Below are 13,107 nucleotides of genomic sequence, written 5' to 3'. Positions count from 1 at the left end.
TTCATTGGGCTTGATAGCAGATGCCTGTACTTGCTGAGCCTTCTCCCTGGCCCTGAGTTCAGATCTGTTATCCACTTTTGGTTGAGGTAGTTGTATTGTTGATGCTTTGATTTTTGAGTTCTTTATATATTCTAGATTCTCTGTCAGATATGTAGCTGGCAAAGACCTCTCCCATTCTGTAGGCTTCCCTTGACAGGGTTGTTGTTGTTTTGTTTGTTTGTTTGTTTGGTGGTTTGTTTGTTTGTTTGTTTTTTCTGTACAGAATATCTTCATTTCATGAGGTCTCATTGGCCTTATTCCCCAAGCAACCAAAGTTCTACTTAGAAAGTCCTCACTTACGCCTATGCGTCCTCTCTCCCTTCTCTTTTGCAGTTGTGGAGTTTCAAGTTTTACAGTAGATCTTTGATCCATTTGAGTTCATTTTTATACAGGGTGAAAGATAGGTGTCTAGCTTCCTTCTCTTTGTGGACATCTGGTTTTCCCTGTGCCTTTTGTTGATGATGCTGTCAAGAAAGAACTTTTTTTTGAGACAAGGTCCTACTATGTAGCCTATGTTGGCCTTGGGGTTTTCCTCTCCTACCTCCAAAATGCTGGGGTTGTAGGCTTTCTCCACCACACCCAGTTTTAAATCATACTTAAGTCATAAAAATATTGAAATATGGTAGTTATATGAGATGGCATATATGTATTCATATTCCTAGTTATTTGGAAGGTTGAGGCAGGAGGATTGCTTGAGTCCAGATTGAGACCAGCACCTGGAACCTAACAAGATTTCCTTTCAAAAATGAAATAGAACAAGTTTGGAATCTAAAGTATTTAGAGCATTTCATTCCTCGTCCCTCCCTCTTCAAAATCACTTTTTCTGATAATCAACTTGGACTGACAATTGTTGGCAGAAAGCAACAGATTTTTTTTTTAAATTTTAAACTATGTAGACTTATCCTTTGGTTAGAGCTATTTTTAAGGTTTTAGTTAATTATTTTCATGTATGCACATGTGAATGGTGTGGTGTGTGTTTGGAGGTCAGAAGACAGTCTGTGGAAGCTCTTGCCTACCTTGTGTGTTCTAGGGATTGCTCTAAGTTGACAGGCTTGGCAGCAAGTGTCGTTCCCCACTGAACAGCAGCCACCCCTCCCAACTTAAAAAAAAAAAGGTTTTCCACATTTCTTTATTTGTGTGTGTCTATGAAAAGCAATTAAGGATCATGAAATACAGACTTCATTTTTCTTGACAGAAAGGAAGCACTCATTTGAGTTTTTACTGATTTAATTATTTTATTGCTCAGAGTGCTAGTCTTTTAAGTCTGGGTTGAAATCCAGTCACTTTTCATTTACTGACACTTTTGAAGGTTAATTTAGAAAAAGGGCAAATAGTACCTACTTGTAAGGGTCAATTTACAGCTGAAATGAGATGACATATATAGCACATGTCCAAGTTCATGGTGCTGGGCGATCTTTATAAACATTGGTTGTTGCCGTTGTTAGAGAGGGATCCTCTCTGTCCCTCTTTCTCTAATTTCATTCTTCCACCTTTTTCCTATGGGTAGCCAGTGATACTAAATTAGCTCACTGTGTATCTTTTTGTTTGTTTGTTTGTTTTTTATTTTTGGAGACAGGGTTTCTCTGTGTAGTTTTGGTGACTGTCCTGGATCTTTCTCAGTAGACCAGGCTGGCCTCAAACTCACAGAGATTTGCCTGCCTCTGCCTCCCAAGTGCTGAGATTAAAGGTGTGTGCCACCACCGCCCAGCTCTCACTGTGTATATTATCCATTCTTTTCTACTCTGTTCATGTTTATATTCATAGACCATATGTGGTCTCACTGTGTGCTAGTGTGGACACTCTGCCTCATTTTTGCCTTCACTGGTACGTTTTTTTTTACTTATTTTTCCCCCTCATTTCTCTTTTCAGTGGAAGAAAGCAGAGGAGAAACTGGAGCGGGAACTTCGGGAGGCTGAAGCTTCGGAGAGCACGGAGAGAAAGCTGAAGTTGGTGGGTAGCTCCACTGTCATACTCCCAGAATGCTTTGTTAAATGATTTTTAGTTATAGTTGTTTCAACTTAAAGTTGTATTATCATTATGATGTATTTCATGGGTCTTAGGCAGATGATTTTCGTGACATATAAGAAGGTACAGTGTGACGCATGCCAGTCTGAAATCACCAGATGTGTGTCTTCATATGTTTTGTTTCAAAGTCTGGATTCTGGGAGGGATGAGAAGGGGAAAAGAAAGTCGTGATTGTGCTAATTCAAGGAGAGCTACCAGCTACTTCTAAGGTGTTCTTGTCTGCTTTCCCTGCCAGCACACAGAGACTCTGAATATTGTGTTTGTGACCTACTTCAGAATATTGAAGAAAGCCCAGAGGTCACCTCTTCTGCCAGCGGTTCTAGAAGGTCTTGCCAAGTAAGGGCTGTGCAGGCTGAACCCTTTAGATGCATTGCTGCAAATGTGCAGTGGCAATATAGCTGTGACTCTCAGAATGTCCCCTGATGTGTCCTAATGCTCCACTTCTCATTCCTTTTTCAGTCACCAGCCTTTCCTTGTGGGCCTTTTGCTTTTCTCATTTCAAACCTTTTAAATTTTACCTTTTTTCTTTCTGCTTAACTTGTTTCTGGCATCCCTAAGATTTACCTCTCAGTTCTTGATTCTGTTCTGATTATGTGTATGGGTGTTTTACCTGCATGTATGTCTGTGTACCATGTGCATGCCTAGTGCCTGCAGAGGCCAGAAGAGGGCTTGGGTCCCCTGGAGCTGGAGTCTCAGATGGTGTTGAGCTGCCGTGTGGGTGCTGAGCGAACCTTCCTCTGAGAGAGCAGTAAATGCTCTGCACCATTGGCATCTTGCCAGCCCCAGTTCTTGATTCCTTTCTGTCCTGTGTGGTTGTTTATCTGCCAGCACAGTTGGTGTGGGTCAGACACACATGAATCTTAAGTCTGTGTTATTAACCTGGCTTGCAGATCATTTCTCTAGTTCTCTGTATCTGTTCCTGCCAAAGTAGATCATATGTGTGCTTTTAACACTGATGATCTTAGGAATTGTTAGCTAAAAGTAATAGCTATTAAATCTGAGGTGGTATCTTGTACTCATTGTTATCCAATACAAATATAACACACACTGCAGATGCAACTTGAAACTTAGCCATGTTAGCCATGTTTGGTAGCTCCCTCAACCTCCAAAATCCATGTTCTTATAAATGGCAGAATCCTGTCTTTTCTTTCTTCCTTCCTTTTTTTCTTTTTTGGTTTTTCAAGAAAGGGTTTCTCTGTGTAACAGCTCTGGCTGTCCTGCAACTCACTCTGTAGACCAGGTTGGCCTCAAACTCATAGAGGTCTGCCTGCCTCTGTCTCCACAGTGCTGGGATTAAAGGTATACACCACCACCATCCAGCAGACTCCTTTCTTTTTATTGCTTCCTGTTTCCTGAGAGCTTATTTCTGCTGCCTTGTTATGACTTGTAGAAAACTAATGCATTTAGTCAGGGCAGTTGTTTGCTCTTGGTAACTTGTTTCTCAGGAGAGAGTACTTTTTGTCTGATGCCTCATATGTTCCTACCAAGTGTAATGTCCAGCAGTGTGAGATGGTATAACAAGTCAGTCTGAATTAAGTGAAAGCTGTCAGTGATCACTTATTTCCATTATGAATAACAATTTGAAATAAGTAATATTTAAAATGCAGTTTTATAGTAAAGCTATTTTACTTGCTTTATTTCTACTTTTGGATTATTTAGTAACTAAGTTTTATTTGATTCTAGGTTTGCACATCTTATAAATGTGGAGTTTTTTGATGATTTGTTAGTGGTTCTTCATACCCTCATTGAGTCTGGTGTAAGTAACTCTATCAGTGAATTACTTTTTGAACATATAAATGGCAACAATCATTCTCACTTGTTAATTTTTTCTTTAAGGACCTAAGTTATCAAGAAAGTCTTCACTGTGTTCAAACTGCCTTTCATATTCTTTCTGGACAAGGTGAGTTACTGTCTTAGGTTTTATTTAGTTTGTCCTTGAAGACTGTAACCTAATTTGTGTTTGTTATTATCTCAAAGGTGATGTTCTCAATATTGACCCAATGAAATTCTATACACATCTCTACAAAACGCTGTTTAAACTGCACGCAGGTATGTTTTTAGAAGATGCTTGTTTGGTACGTATGTATAAGAGACTATGTTGTGATCATAATTGTAGCCGATGAGAAATAGGGTCTGGTACATAAAATGCTGGCTTGCCCTTGTCATATACCCATAGTTAATGAAAGAACTTCCGGGCTTGACAGGAATGCAGTAGATGCATTCCAGAGCATCTCTTACACATTGCTCTACTGACCAGGACGATGGTTTGCAGCAGGTAGATGATTCATTTCGAGGGTTTTCTGGAGTTCAGAAGGTTGCATAATGAAAGCATAATGAGAATGGCCTGTGGTGTCTGTTTTAGGTGCTACCAACGATGGTATTGAGATTGTACTCCACTGCCTTGATGTCATGCTAAGCAAGCGCAGAAAGCAGGTTTCTCATCAGCGAGCTCTTGCCTTCATCAAGCGCCTTTGTACACTTGCTCTGCAGGTTCTTCCAAATTCAAGCATTGGCCTTTTAGCAACTACCAGAATATTGATGCATGTAAGTAGTGGTGTGAAGAAGTAGAGCTGAGTTTTTGGGATACTGGCACTGTGCTTGTTTGGTGTGTGTCTCTTTGCCTTGAATTTTTATCATTATAACTAGATTAATTCATAGCCAGATGCAGTTCATGCCTACAGTTACACCAAAGACTGATGCAGGAGGACAGCTCAAGCCCAAGAGTTTTAGGCCGTAAGAGCCGCAGACGAGAGCCTGTCTTTCTCTCTTCTAAGTCAGGGTCTCACTGTGTAATGCTGGCTGGCCTGGAACTAGCTCTGCAGACCAGCCTGGCCTCAGACTCACAAAGACCTGACTGCTTTTGCCTCCCCAGTGCTGGGATTAAAGGCATGTGGCACCAGCTTAGTGAGATCACATTTCTTTAAAAAGGGGGAAAAAGAAAATTCACATTTGTAAAGAATCAGGTGCTAAGAGAAGCAAAACCAAGCAATTAGTGATAGCTCCTGAAGGCAGCCGTTTTCACTACCTGGTGCCTGTCCTTACTGTCCTGTGTAAGTGCCTGTGCCACACACAAACATTTTGTTTTCATGGAAAGGAGATGATGTGAACTGTGTTATATGCTGTTTTTAGACTGTATAATGATAGACATTCATGTAAGTATAAATCTCCTACTTTATGTTTTTAATGATTAAAGTTTCTTTAGTTCTTTGTTTAGCAAACACAGTTCTTAGAGTTCACTTGCCATTGTTACAAGCACTTCACAGATAATACTTAGTTTTTATAACTGAGATAGTTCTAGCAGTTGTTACTGGTCCTGCTTTACAGCTGGGCTAAGGATGCAGAGGAGGGAAGTGACTCACCTCAGCAGACAGTGCTGGTGAACTGTAGAGCTGGGGTGAGTGGCAGGCATGCTCTAGTTGCTGCCCAGCCTGCTGCCCACATGCAGTGTTCTCAGTAAACTGTTGTGAATTAAGAAATAGCTAGAAGTGGATTCACACTCACAGCTTGGCTTCTTTATGCTTCTTTGTTCTCCTAATAAATACAGAAATTGCTCTTATAAATAATGCTGTAGATATTTCTGTAAGAAAGATTCCTTAAAGTGAGATTGGAAGGTAGGAAGAATATGCCATCTTTGCAGATTGGGTAAATCTCTTCAAACTAAGACATTCTTTCATGATACATCTTTCAAGATGTAAATTATTTCTTATTAAAACTAGGCTTAAAGATGTTAAAATTGTAGCCCTTATTATAACTGCAAATTTAAATGAAGTATAGGCCAGTTACATTCTTTAAATTAACTTACTTAATTCTTCCTTTTAATGTGATGTTTTTGCAGACTTTTCCCAGAACAGATCTGTTGCTTGATAATGAGTCTCAGGGCAGTGGAGTTTTCCTGCCTGAGCTGGAGGAGCCCGAGTACTGCAATGCCCAGAACACGGCGCTGTGGGAGCTGCACACACTGCGGGTACAGCCCTCCTTCCCTTCCTCCTCCACTCCCTCTCCCCACTGCCCTTCCCTCCTCTCTGATCTCTCGGAGTGAGCAGAATGTTTTCACCTTTTCCTCAAGTGTTACTGCTAGAGTGCTCATGGGTGTGTTCTGGGATGCCTTCTCTAGGAACCTTACTTTAACATTATATTCCTTAAGGTGTTGAGTATGTTTTTTAAACAGGAGAGAGTGGTAGTAGTTTTGTAATGAACTTAGGGAGATTTATTGAAGACTCCCCAACACTATTCAGAAAAAAAGAGGATTTTTTATCAGGCACATTTATACTACATTGGATTCTATCCAAGGAGATTTTGGTAGATTCCATTGCAAAGAAGTTTCACCTACAGTGCTAGGATCCTATAGTGAGGCCAGCAGTAGAGTGAGCCTTATAGAAACGATGGTAAATTATTTTTCACTATGAAATAGAAACTGCCTGTTGGTAGTTTTTTTTTTTTTTTTTAAAGATTTATTTATTTTGTATACAGCATGTATGACTACAGGTCAGAAGAGGACACCAGATCTCATTACAGGTGGTTGTGAGCCACCATGTGGTTGCTGGGAATTGAACTCAGGACCTCTGGAAGAACAGTCAGTGCTCTTAACCTCTGAGCCATCTTTCCAGCCCCCGGTAGTTTTTTTTTTTTTTTTTTTTTTTTTTTTTTAATACTGTTAACTTGGTCATTTCACAAATGTGTATTTCTTTTTTTAAAACATTATTTTATGTAAGAATGTTTTACCTGCATGTATGTCTATGTACCATGTTCATGCAGTGCCCATGGAGGCAAAAAGAGGGTGTTGGATCCCCCTTGGAATTGGAGCTACAGACAGCCTTTAGCTGCCATATGGGTGCAGGGAATCAAACCTGGCTTCTCTGGAAGGACAGTCAGTACTCTTTACCACTAAGCCATCTCTCCAGCCCCCAGATATGTATTTTAATCCTGAGAACTGAGGTAATACTCTGTTTTATGTTTTGAGACAGGGACTCTCTGTGTAGCCCTGGCTGTTCTAGAACTCAGAGATCTGTGAGACCTCTGCCTCCCAAGTGCTGGTATTAAAGGTGTGTTCCACCACACCTGGCTAGTAATATTTTAGATTTTAAAAAATTTTTCCTTTTAAAAATTAAAAAATATCTTTTTCTCCCTTTCCCTTTCTTCCCTTCATTCCCTCTCATGTCCACCTTCCCTCTCTAATTAATGGCCTTTTTCTTTAACACACAAACATACACACACAAATTATATATAATATAAATACATAAATATATGAACATACATAAATACAACTTGCCGAGTCTGTTTATTGTTGTATAGATATGACTTCAGGGCCGACCACTTGGTACTGGATAACAATTAAGGGGATCAACCCTGGGAAAGACTAATTCTTCCACTCTCTGCAGTCCTTGGTTACTTGTAGTTCTCTGCCGAGGAGTAGGGCCCTTGTCAGAGTTCCTCCTTCCACATTAGCGAGTCTCTTGGATGTTGTCCTTGTTCATATCTTGTTTAGAAAGCCATACTGTTGAGGTGCCATGGGTGAAGCTTCCCTGTCGTTTGTAGGAGACATAATCTCGCAGCAAATTTCCTGGTCCAAAGGCAATACTCTGTGATTTGTATACAAGTTTTTGTTTTTTGTTTTTTTTTTTAAGTTGTAAAATAATCTGTGGCTTGTGTTTTCCAAAGTACTGACTTGTGAATAATGTTTCTTTGCCTCTTCAGAGACATTACCATCCTGTAGTGCAAAGATTTGCAACTCACTTACTTGCTGGGGCACCATCTGAAGGTTCTGAGGCCCTCAAGCCCGAGCTGAGCCGAAGGTAGGGTTTGACAGTGCATTGCTCTATGTTCCTGCTTTCTGAGCAGGCTCTCACTATGTCGCCTTGGCTGGCTCCAGCTCAAAGATCCACTTGATTCTGCCTCCCAAGTGCTGTGACTAAAATGCGTGTCACCTGGCCTGTTTAGGGTTTGTTTTTGTTTCTTTGTTTGTTGTGCTTGGGATCAAACCCAAAGAACCAACTTATTCTAAGACTTAAAAAACTCAACCTGGGCTTTGTCCTTTTATATTTGTGGGTCCGTGTGTGTGTGGGTCTGTGTGTGTGTGGGTCCGTGTGTGTGTGTGTGTGTGTGTGTGTGTGTGTGTTCATGTGTGTACAAGAGCTCCTAGGGAGGCTGAGGGTCAAATTGTGTGTTGTTCCTGAGAAGCTATTATCCACCTTCTTTTTTTGAGACAGGACCTAGACTTGCTGCCATCCTGTTTTTCAGTCTTTCCAGTTTGGGGATCACAAATAACTGCCTGGTTTTTTTTTCCTTTTTAGTGTGGTGACTAGGATTGAACCCAGGTCCCCTTGCTTGCAGGATGAGCACTTTGGCAACTGAGCCATCTGCCCAGCCCCAGGTTTTTCTTTTTTTATAGGCCCATTGATTTCTTTAATTAGAATCATATGAATTATAACCTACTGATTTCATACTGTCCTTAAAGTCTGAACAAAATGGAAGAAATTCATATTTTTGTTGGATTGTTTGAGTCAGGGTCCCATGGAGCTCAGGATGGCCACAAACTTAATCATATAGGAATGTATTTGTGTGTGATGACTTGACACTCTTGATCCTCTCCCCTCCACCTCCCAAGCACTTGGGAAGATTATAGGTATGCACCCTATGCCTGGCTAGTTGTTACCTTTTAAGATTGGAAGAATTTACTTAAAATTCACTTTTCTTACTTGCCTTGAAATACTAGATTTTATTTATTTATTTATGAAATTTATTGTTATTTCATTGATGAGTATGAGTGTTTTGCCTACACATATGTCTGTGCACCACGGTGTGCTGGGTATTCCTGGGGGTCATGATAATGCATCAGATTCCCTGAAACTAGAGTTACAAATAATTGTGAATTGAACCTGGGTCCTCTGCAAGAACGAGTGCTCTTAACCACTGAGCCATCTCTTCAGCTCCTGTTTTGTATTTTTAAATTGCCAATATAGTCGGCTGCTGTGCCCTCCAAATGAGGCTCAGCTTTGTTGTTTTCTATAAACCCTTGGTGGTAAATAGAGATGATTTTGGCCATACTAAATACAGAGGCTGCTTTTTCTTCACAGCTTCCCGTGTCTGTCTCTAGCCTTGTTCCATTTTCTTTCTCTTTGCATTGCAAGGAACATAAGCAAAGATCTGGCATTCGCCAGGTATGCGCTGTTCACTGAGTCACATCCTCAACTGACTCCTAACATTGGTTTCCTTAAAGAAGGGGAAAGAGTAGGTTCTTTGTCGTGGTTTTTAGTAATTATTCTGGCATATTTTCACTGATAGTCATAAACATTTGCCTCTTCTGTGCCAGTTTTCCTTTTCTGGAGGAAGATGAAGCCTGGGTTTATCTCTAAGGTTTGGCCAGCAGAAAAGGCTTTCTTTCCTTGGGGAATGTAACTTGGGGTGTGAGTACAGTCCTTACCCCACTCTTTTGAGTAATGTTGCTCATAGTAACCCCAGATGACTAAGATTTGCTTACATGGTCTGGGTATTGACATATTTTCTGTCATGAATATCCTGTCCTTGATTTTGATCCAGGCTAATAGCTGAAGGATTGAGTGGTGTTTGAAGTCAGTGGGTGACAGCTCCATGCTTTGCTCTTCTAGTTCCAGTGACAGATTTAGTTGTTTGTCATTAATATCACTAGTTGAACTGGGATTCAATCATGTGAGCTGGTCGACATCTTCTTAGCACTCTTCCTGGGCTGTAGGCCTGCATTTCTGAGTGTGTACTAGATTTTTCTGAGATAACTTTAGTAAGATAATGTTGATACTACAGAGGAAGTTAGGTTTTATTTATTTATTTTTGAGACAGAGTCTCTCTAAGTACCTCTGGTTGTCCTAGAACTGCTTTGTAGACCAGGCTGGCCTTGAATTCACAGAGATCTACCTGCCTCTGCCTCTAAATTGCTAGAATTAAAGGCATATACCAGGAAGCCTGGCTAGTTTGTATCTTAAATGAATGAGTTGGTTGAATGCTTGATGTTATACTTCAGATACAATGTAGCTCTTAAAGTTATACAGATGCTGGTATCTCTGCATATCCTATATTTTTTTAAATTACAGATCTGCAGTTGAACTTTTTGAGACTTACAGTATGGCAGCAATGACATTCAACCCTCCTGTTGAACCTTCAAACTCCAAAAAGAAGGTATGTGATACTTTTTTTTTAATAGAGGAAATAAACATTTGTAGCTGGAGAGTTTTCTCTCCAGGTCCCGCCAAACCCTGACAGTCCAACAGCCCACTTATAAAATAAACACACAGACGCTTATATTATTTAAACTGTTTGGCCTAATGGCTCAGGCTTCTAGCTATCTAGTTCTTACATCTTAAATTAATCCATTTCTATAAATCTGTACCTTTCCACGTGGCTCGTGGCTTACCGGCATCTTCACATGCTGCTTGTCATGGCGGCTGGCAGTGTCTCCCTCCACCTTCCTGTTCTCTCAATTCTCTTCTCTGTTAGTCCCGCCTATACTTCCTGCCTGGCCACTGGCCAATCAGTGTTTTATTTATTGACCAATCAGAGCAATTTGACATGCAGACCATCCCTCAGCAAACATTAAATCAATGTGTCTATTAGCAATTCAACTCTACCAATTTTCTTTTCTTTTTTCTTCTTTTTTCTGAGACATGGTATTGTTTTGTAGTCCAGGCTGACCTTGAACTTATGATTGTCTTACCTTAGCCTCCCATGGATTGAGAGTATAAGTATTGACCACAAAGGCCTGGCTCTAGGAGTTGAGAGTGGGTTGGATACATGGGGCTGAAATTCTATAGAGGTGATCGGTAAGACTTTCATTCAGTATAGGGTATGTCCAAGACCTGACTGGACACCTCTCATTACCATATTTCTTTTTGTTGTTTTTATTCCTTTTGAGACTGGGTCTCATTGTGTATAGCTCTGGCTGATCTAGAACTCACTTTGTAGACCAGGCTGGCCTTGAATGCACAGAGATCCGCCTGTCTCTGCCTTCTGAATGCTGAGGTTAACGGCATTAACGGCATGTGCTACCACTATCTGGCACAATATGAGTAGTTCTAACTATTAAATTTAACCTTTTGTTCCAGGATAAATTTTTACAAGGGGACTCATTTTTGAATGAAGATTTAAATCAACTAATCAAAAGATACTGCAATGAAGTTGCTACTGAGATACCACTGGATTTCACAAAATGTTTGAAAACATCTTTACAGTAGAATAAAGGTGAAGAGAAGAGTCAGTGACTGTCTTATGTGCAGAGACACATACAGATACATGAGGGCCTTCTTCATGTACAGGAACACTTCCTAAGAATGACTATATGAGGACTGAAGCAGAGGCCACAGAAGACACTGCTTATTGCTTTGCTTTTTATGGCTTACTCAGCTTGCTTTCTCATGCAGCTCAGGCCAACTTGCCCAGGAATAGCACTGCCCACTGGTGGTGGGCTGGGCCCTACCACATCAGTCATTAATTCTATAAATGCCCTGTAGACATGTCCACAGGCAAGTCTGATGGAGGCAGTTCTTCAGTTGAGGTTCCCTCTTCACAGGTGACTTTAGTGTATGTCAAGTTGACAAAAACTAAGCAAGACAGCTATTAAATCCTCTTTATAACTATATAAATATTGTTATTGCAGCAGCAGAGATGAAAGCAAATAATAGATTTTGTAAAGATTTTTTTAAAAATAGCTTAAAATTAGACTTTTGTTCATTGGCTCTTGTTGAATGATACACATAAGGAATAACTAAATCTGACCTTTAGAAGGAATGAGTATTGCCAGGGGTGTGTGGGGTGTATGGGCGTACTCCTTTAATCCCAGACAGAGGCAGACGGTTCTCTGAGATCAAGGCCAGTCTGATCTACAGAGTGAGTTCCAGGATAGCCAGGGCTGTTACACCAAGAAATCCCGTCTCGAAGAAACCAAAAAAAAAAAAAAAAAAGGAATGAGTGCTCTTATGACTCGTTTCAAAGGAAGTTTGAATGAGATTCTAGAATCTTGGAAGTTGTGTTTATTATTTTACATGAGAGTGATGGGGGAATTGCTCAAGAAGATGAAAGCAGATCCGAGATTTCCACTGTGCTCTAGGGATATTGGTTCCTGGCAAGCTAGGAAAGTGTTTTTCTTTTAAATTCTTACAGATAAAAACCGTATATGTTTATACATAGAGTTAAAAAGCACTATTTTATACAATAGCTATTGCTATATTGTAGAGATGACTTATGAAATGTGTACATAAGTATTTTCTACTATTAATAGTTGAATAAAGTAGCTTCCTTTTCTACTTCATAGTCTTGTGAAAGTTTGTTTTTTATTGTTAGTGAAAAGCAGTTCAGCTAAATAGACTGTTAATTCAGCACCAGAGAAGCCAGTTCTCCTGGGACTTAGAGCTCTTTCCTCATGAAAATGTGAAAACAGAAAATTCCCTTACCACCCAGCAAACTCTGGAACAGTGACCAGTTACCAGGCATTAGTAATCACAGGCACATATACATATACCTTGAGGGCTATATTAAACTATAGCCTTAATTTTTTTGAAGACAGATCTTGATCACCTACTATGTGCCCAGCAGTACACTAGGCACTTAAAACTGAAGTGGGATAGTAGGAGTAAAACAGTCTTAGTGCTCCATGATCTTTGATGCCAAGTCAGGTAGTTCACACTTCTTAAAAATGCATCATTACCCAGTTCACTGTCAGAAAGAATTATTTCTAAGTTCAGAGGCTATCATCTGAAATAAGCACAGTATGTGTTCAGTCAAAGAGATGTCAGGGCATCTTCATAATGCAGGCTCAGGATGTGTTTAAAAGCCACTATTTAACCTACTCTTGTGTCAGACTTCTTTAGCTTTGGTTACTTTTAGGAAAAGATAGCAGAGAACATGTAGCTTAACCATGGTTCCCGGGGGGTGGGGGGGTGAGAAAGAGTTTAAGAGTTTGCTGTCTGATGACTTGTAGACCTATCCGTTCACCTTTTCTGGCCTTGGTGCTTTTGAGAGAGGCAACAGTAAAGGGGTTAAAAGTGCACCTTGTCACTTTTCTGGGGCCTGCCTCTCACT

The 13,107-nt window shown here is 40.3% G+C and overlaps 1 protein-coding gene across 1 annotated transcript in view; it reads left to right on the top strand.

The window, feature by feature from the left end:
* The window catches only part of Noc3l (NOC3 like DNA replication regulator), a 33,217-nt gene extending 20,880 nt beyond the window's left edge, over positions 1-12,337 (top strand). The window contains exons 12-21 of the mRNA XM_042263120.2: positions 1,909-1,989; positions 2,300-2,400; positions 3,748-3,820; positions 3,901-3,964; positions 4,042-4,113; positions 4,427-4,608; positions 5,900-6,028; positions 7,759-7,856; positions 10,128-10,212; positions 11,136-12,337. Of these exons, the coding sequence (XP_042119054.2) occupies positions 1,909-1,989; positions 2,300-2,400; positions 3,748-3,820; positions 3,901-3,964; positions 4,042-4,113; positions 4,427-4,608; positions 5,900-6,028; positions 7,759-7,856; positions 10,128-10,212; positions 11,136-11,264 (1,014 nt within the window). The 3' untranslated portion in view covers positions 11,265-12,337. The remainder of the gene's footprint in view (positions 1-1,908; positions 1,990-2,299; positions 2,401-3,747; positions 3,821-3,900; positions 3,965-4,041; positions 4,114-4,426; positions 4,609-5,899; positions 6,029-7,758; positions 7,857-10,127; positions 10,213-11,135) is intronic.
* The last annotated feature ends 770 nt before the right edge of the window (positions 12,338-13,107 follow it).

Source organism: Peromyscus maniculatus, chromosome 1, assembly GCF_049852395.1.
Source record: "Peromyscus maniculatus bairdii isolate BWxNUB_F1_BW_parent chromosome 1, HU_Pman_BW_mat_3.1, whole genome shotgun sequence".
NCBI classification, from domain to species: Eukaryota; Metazoa; Chordata; class Mammalia; order Rodentia; family Cricetidae; genus Peromyscus; species Peromyscus maniculatus.
This window is presented reverse-complemented; position numbering and strand designations above follow the sequence as displayed.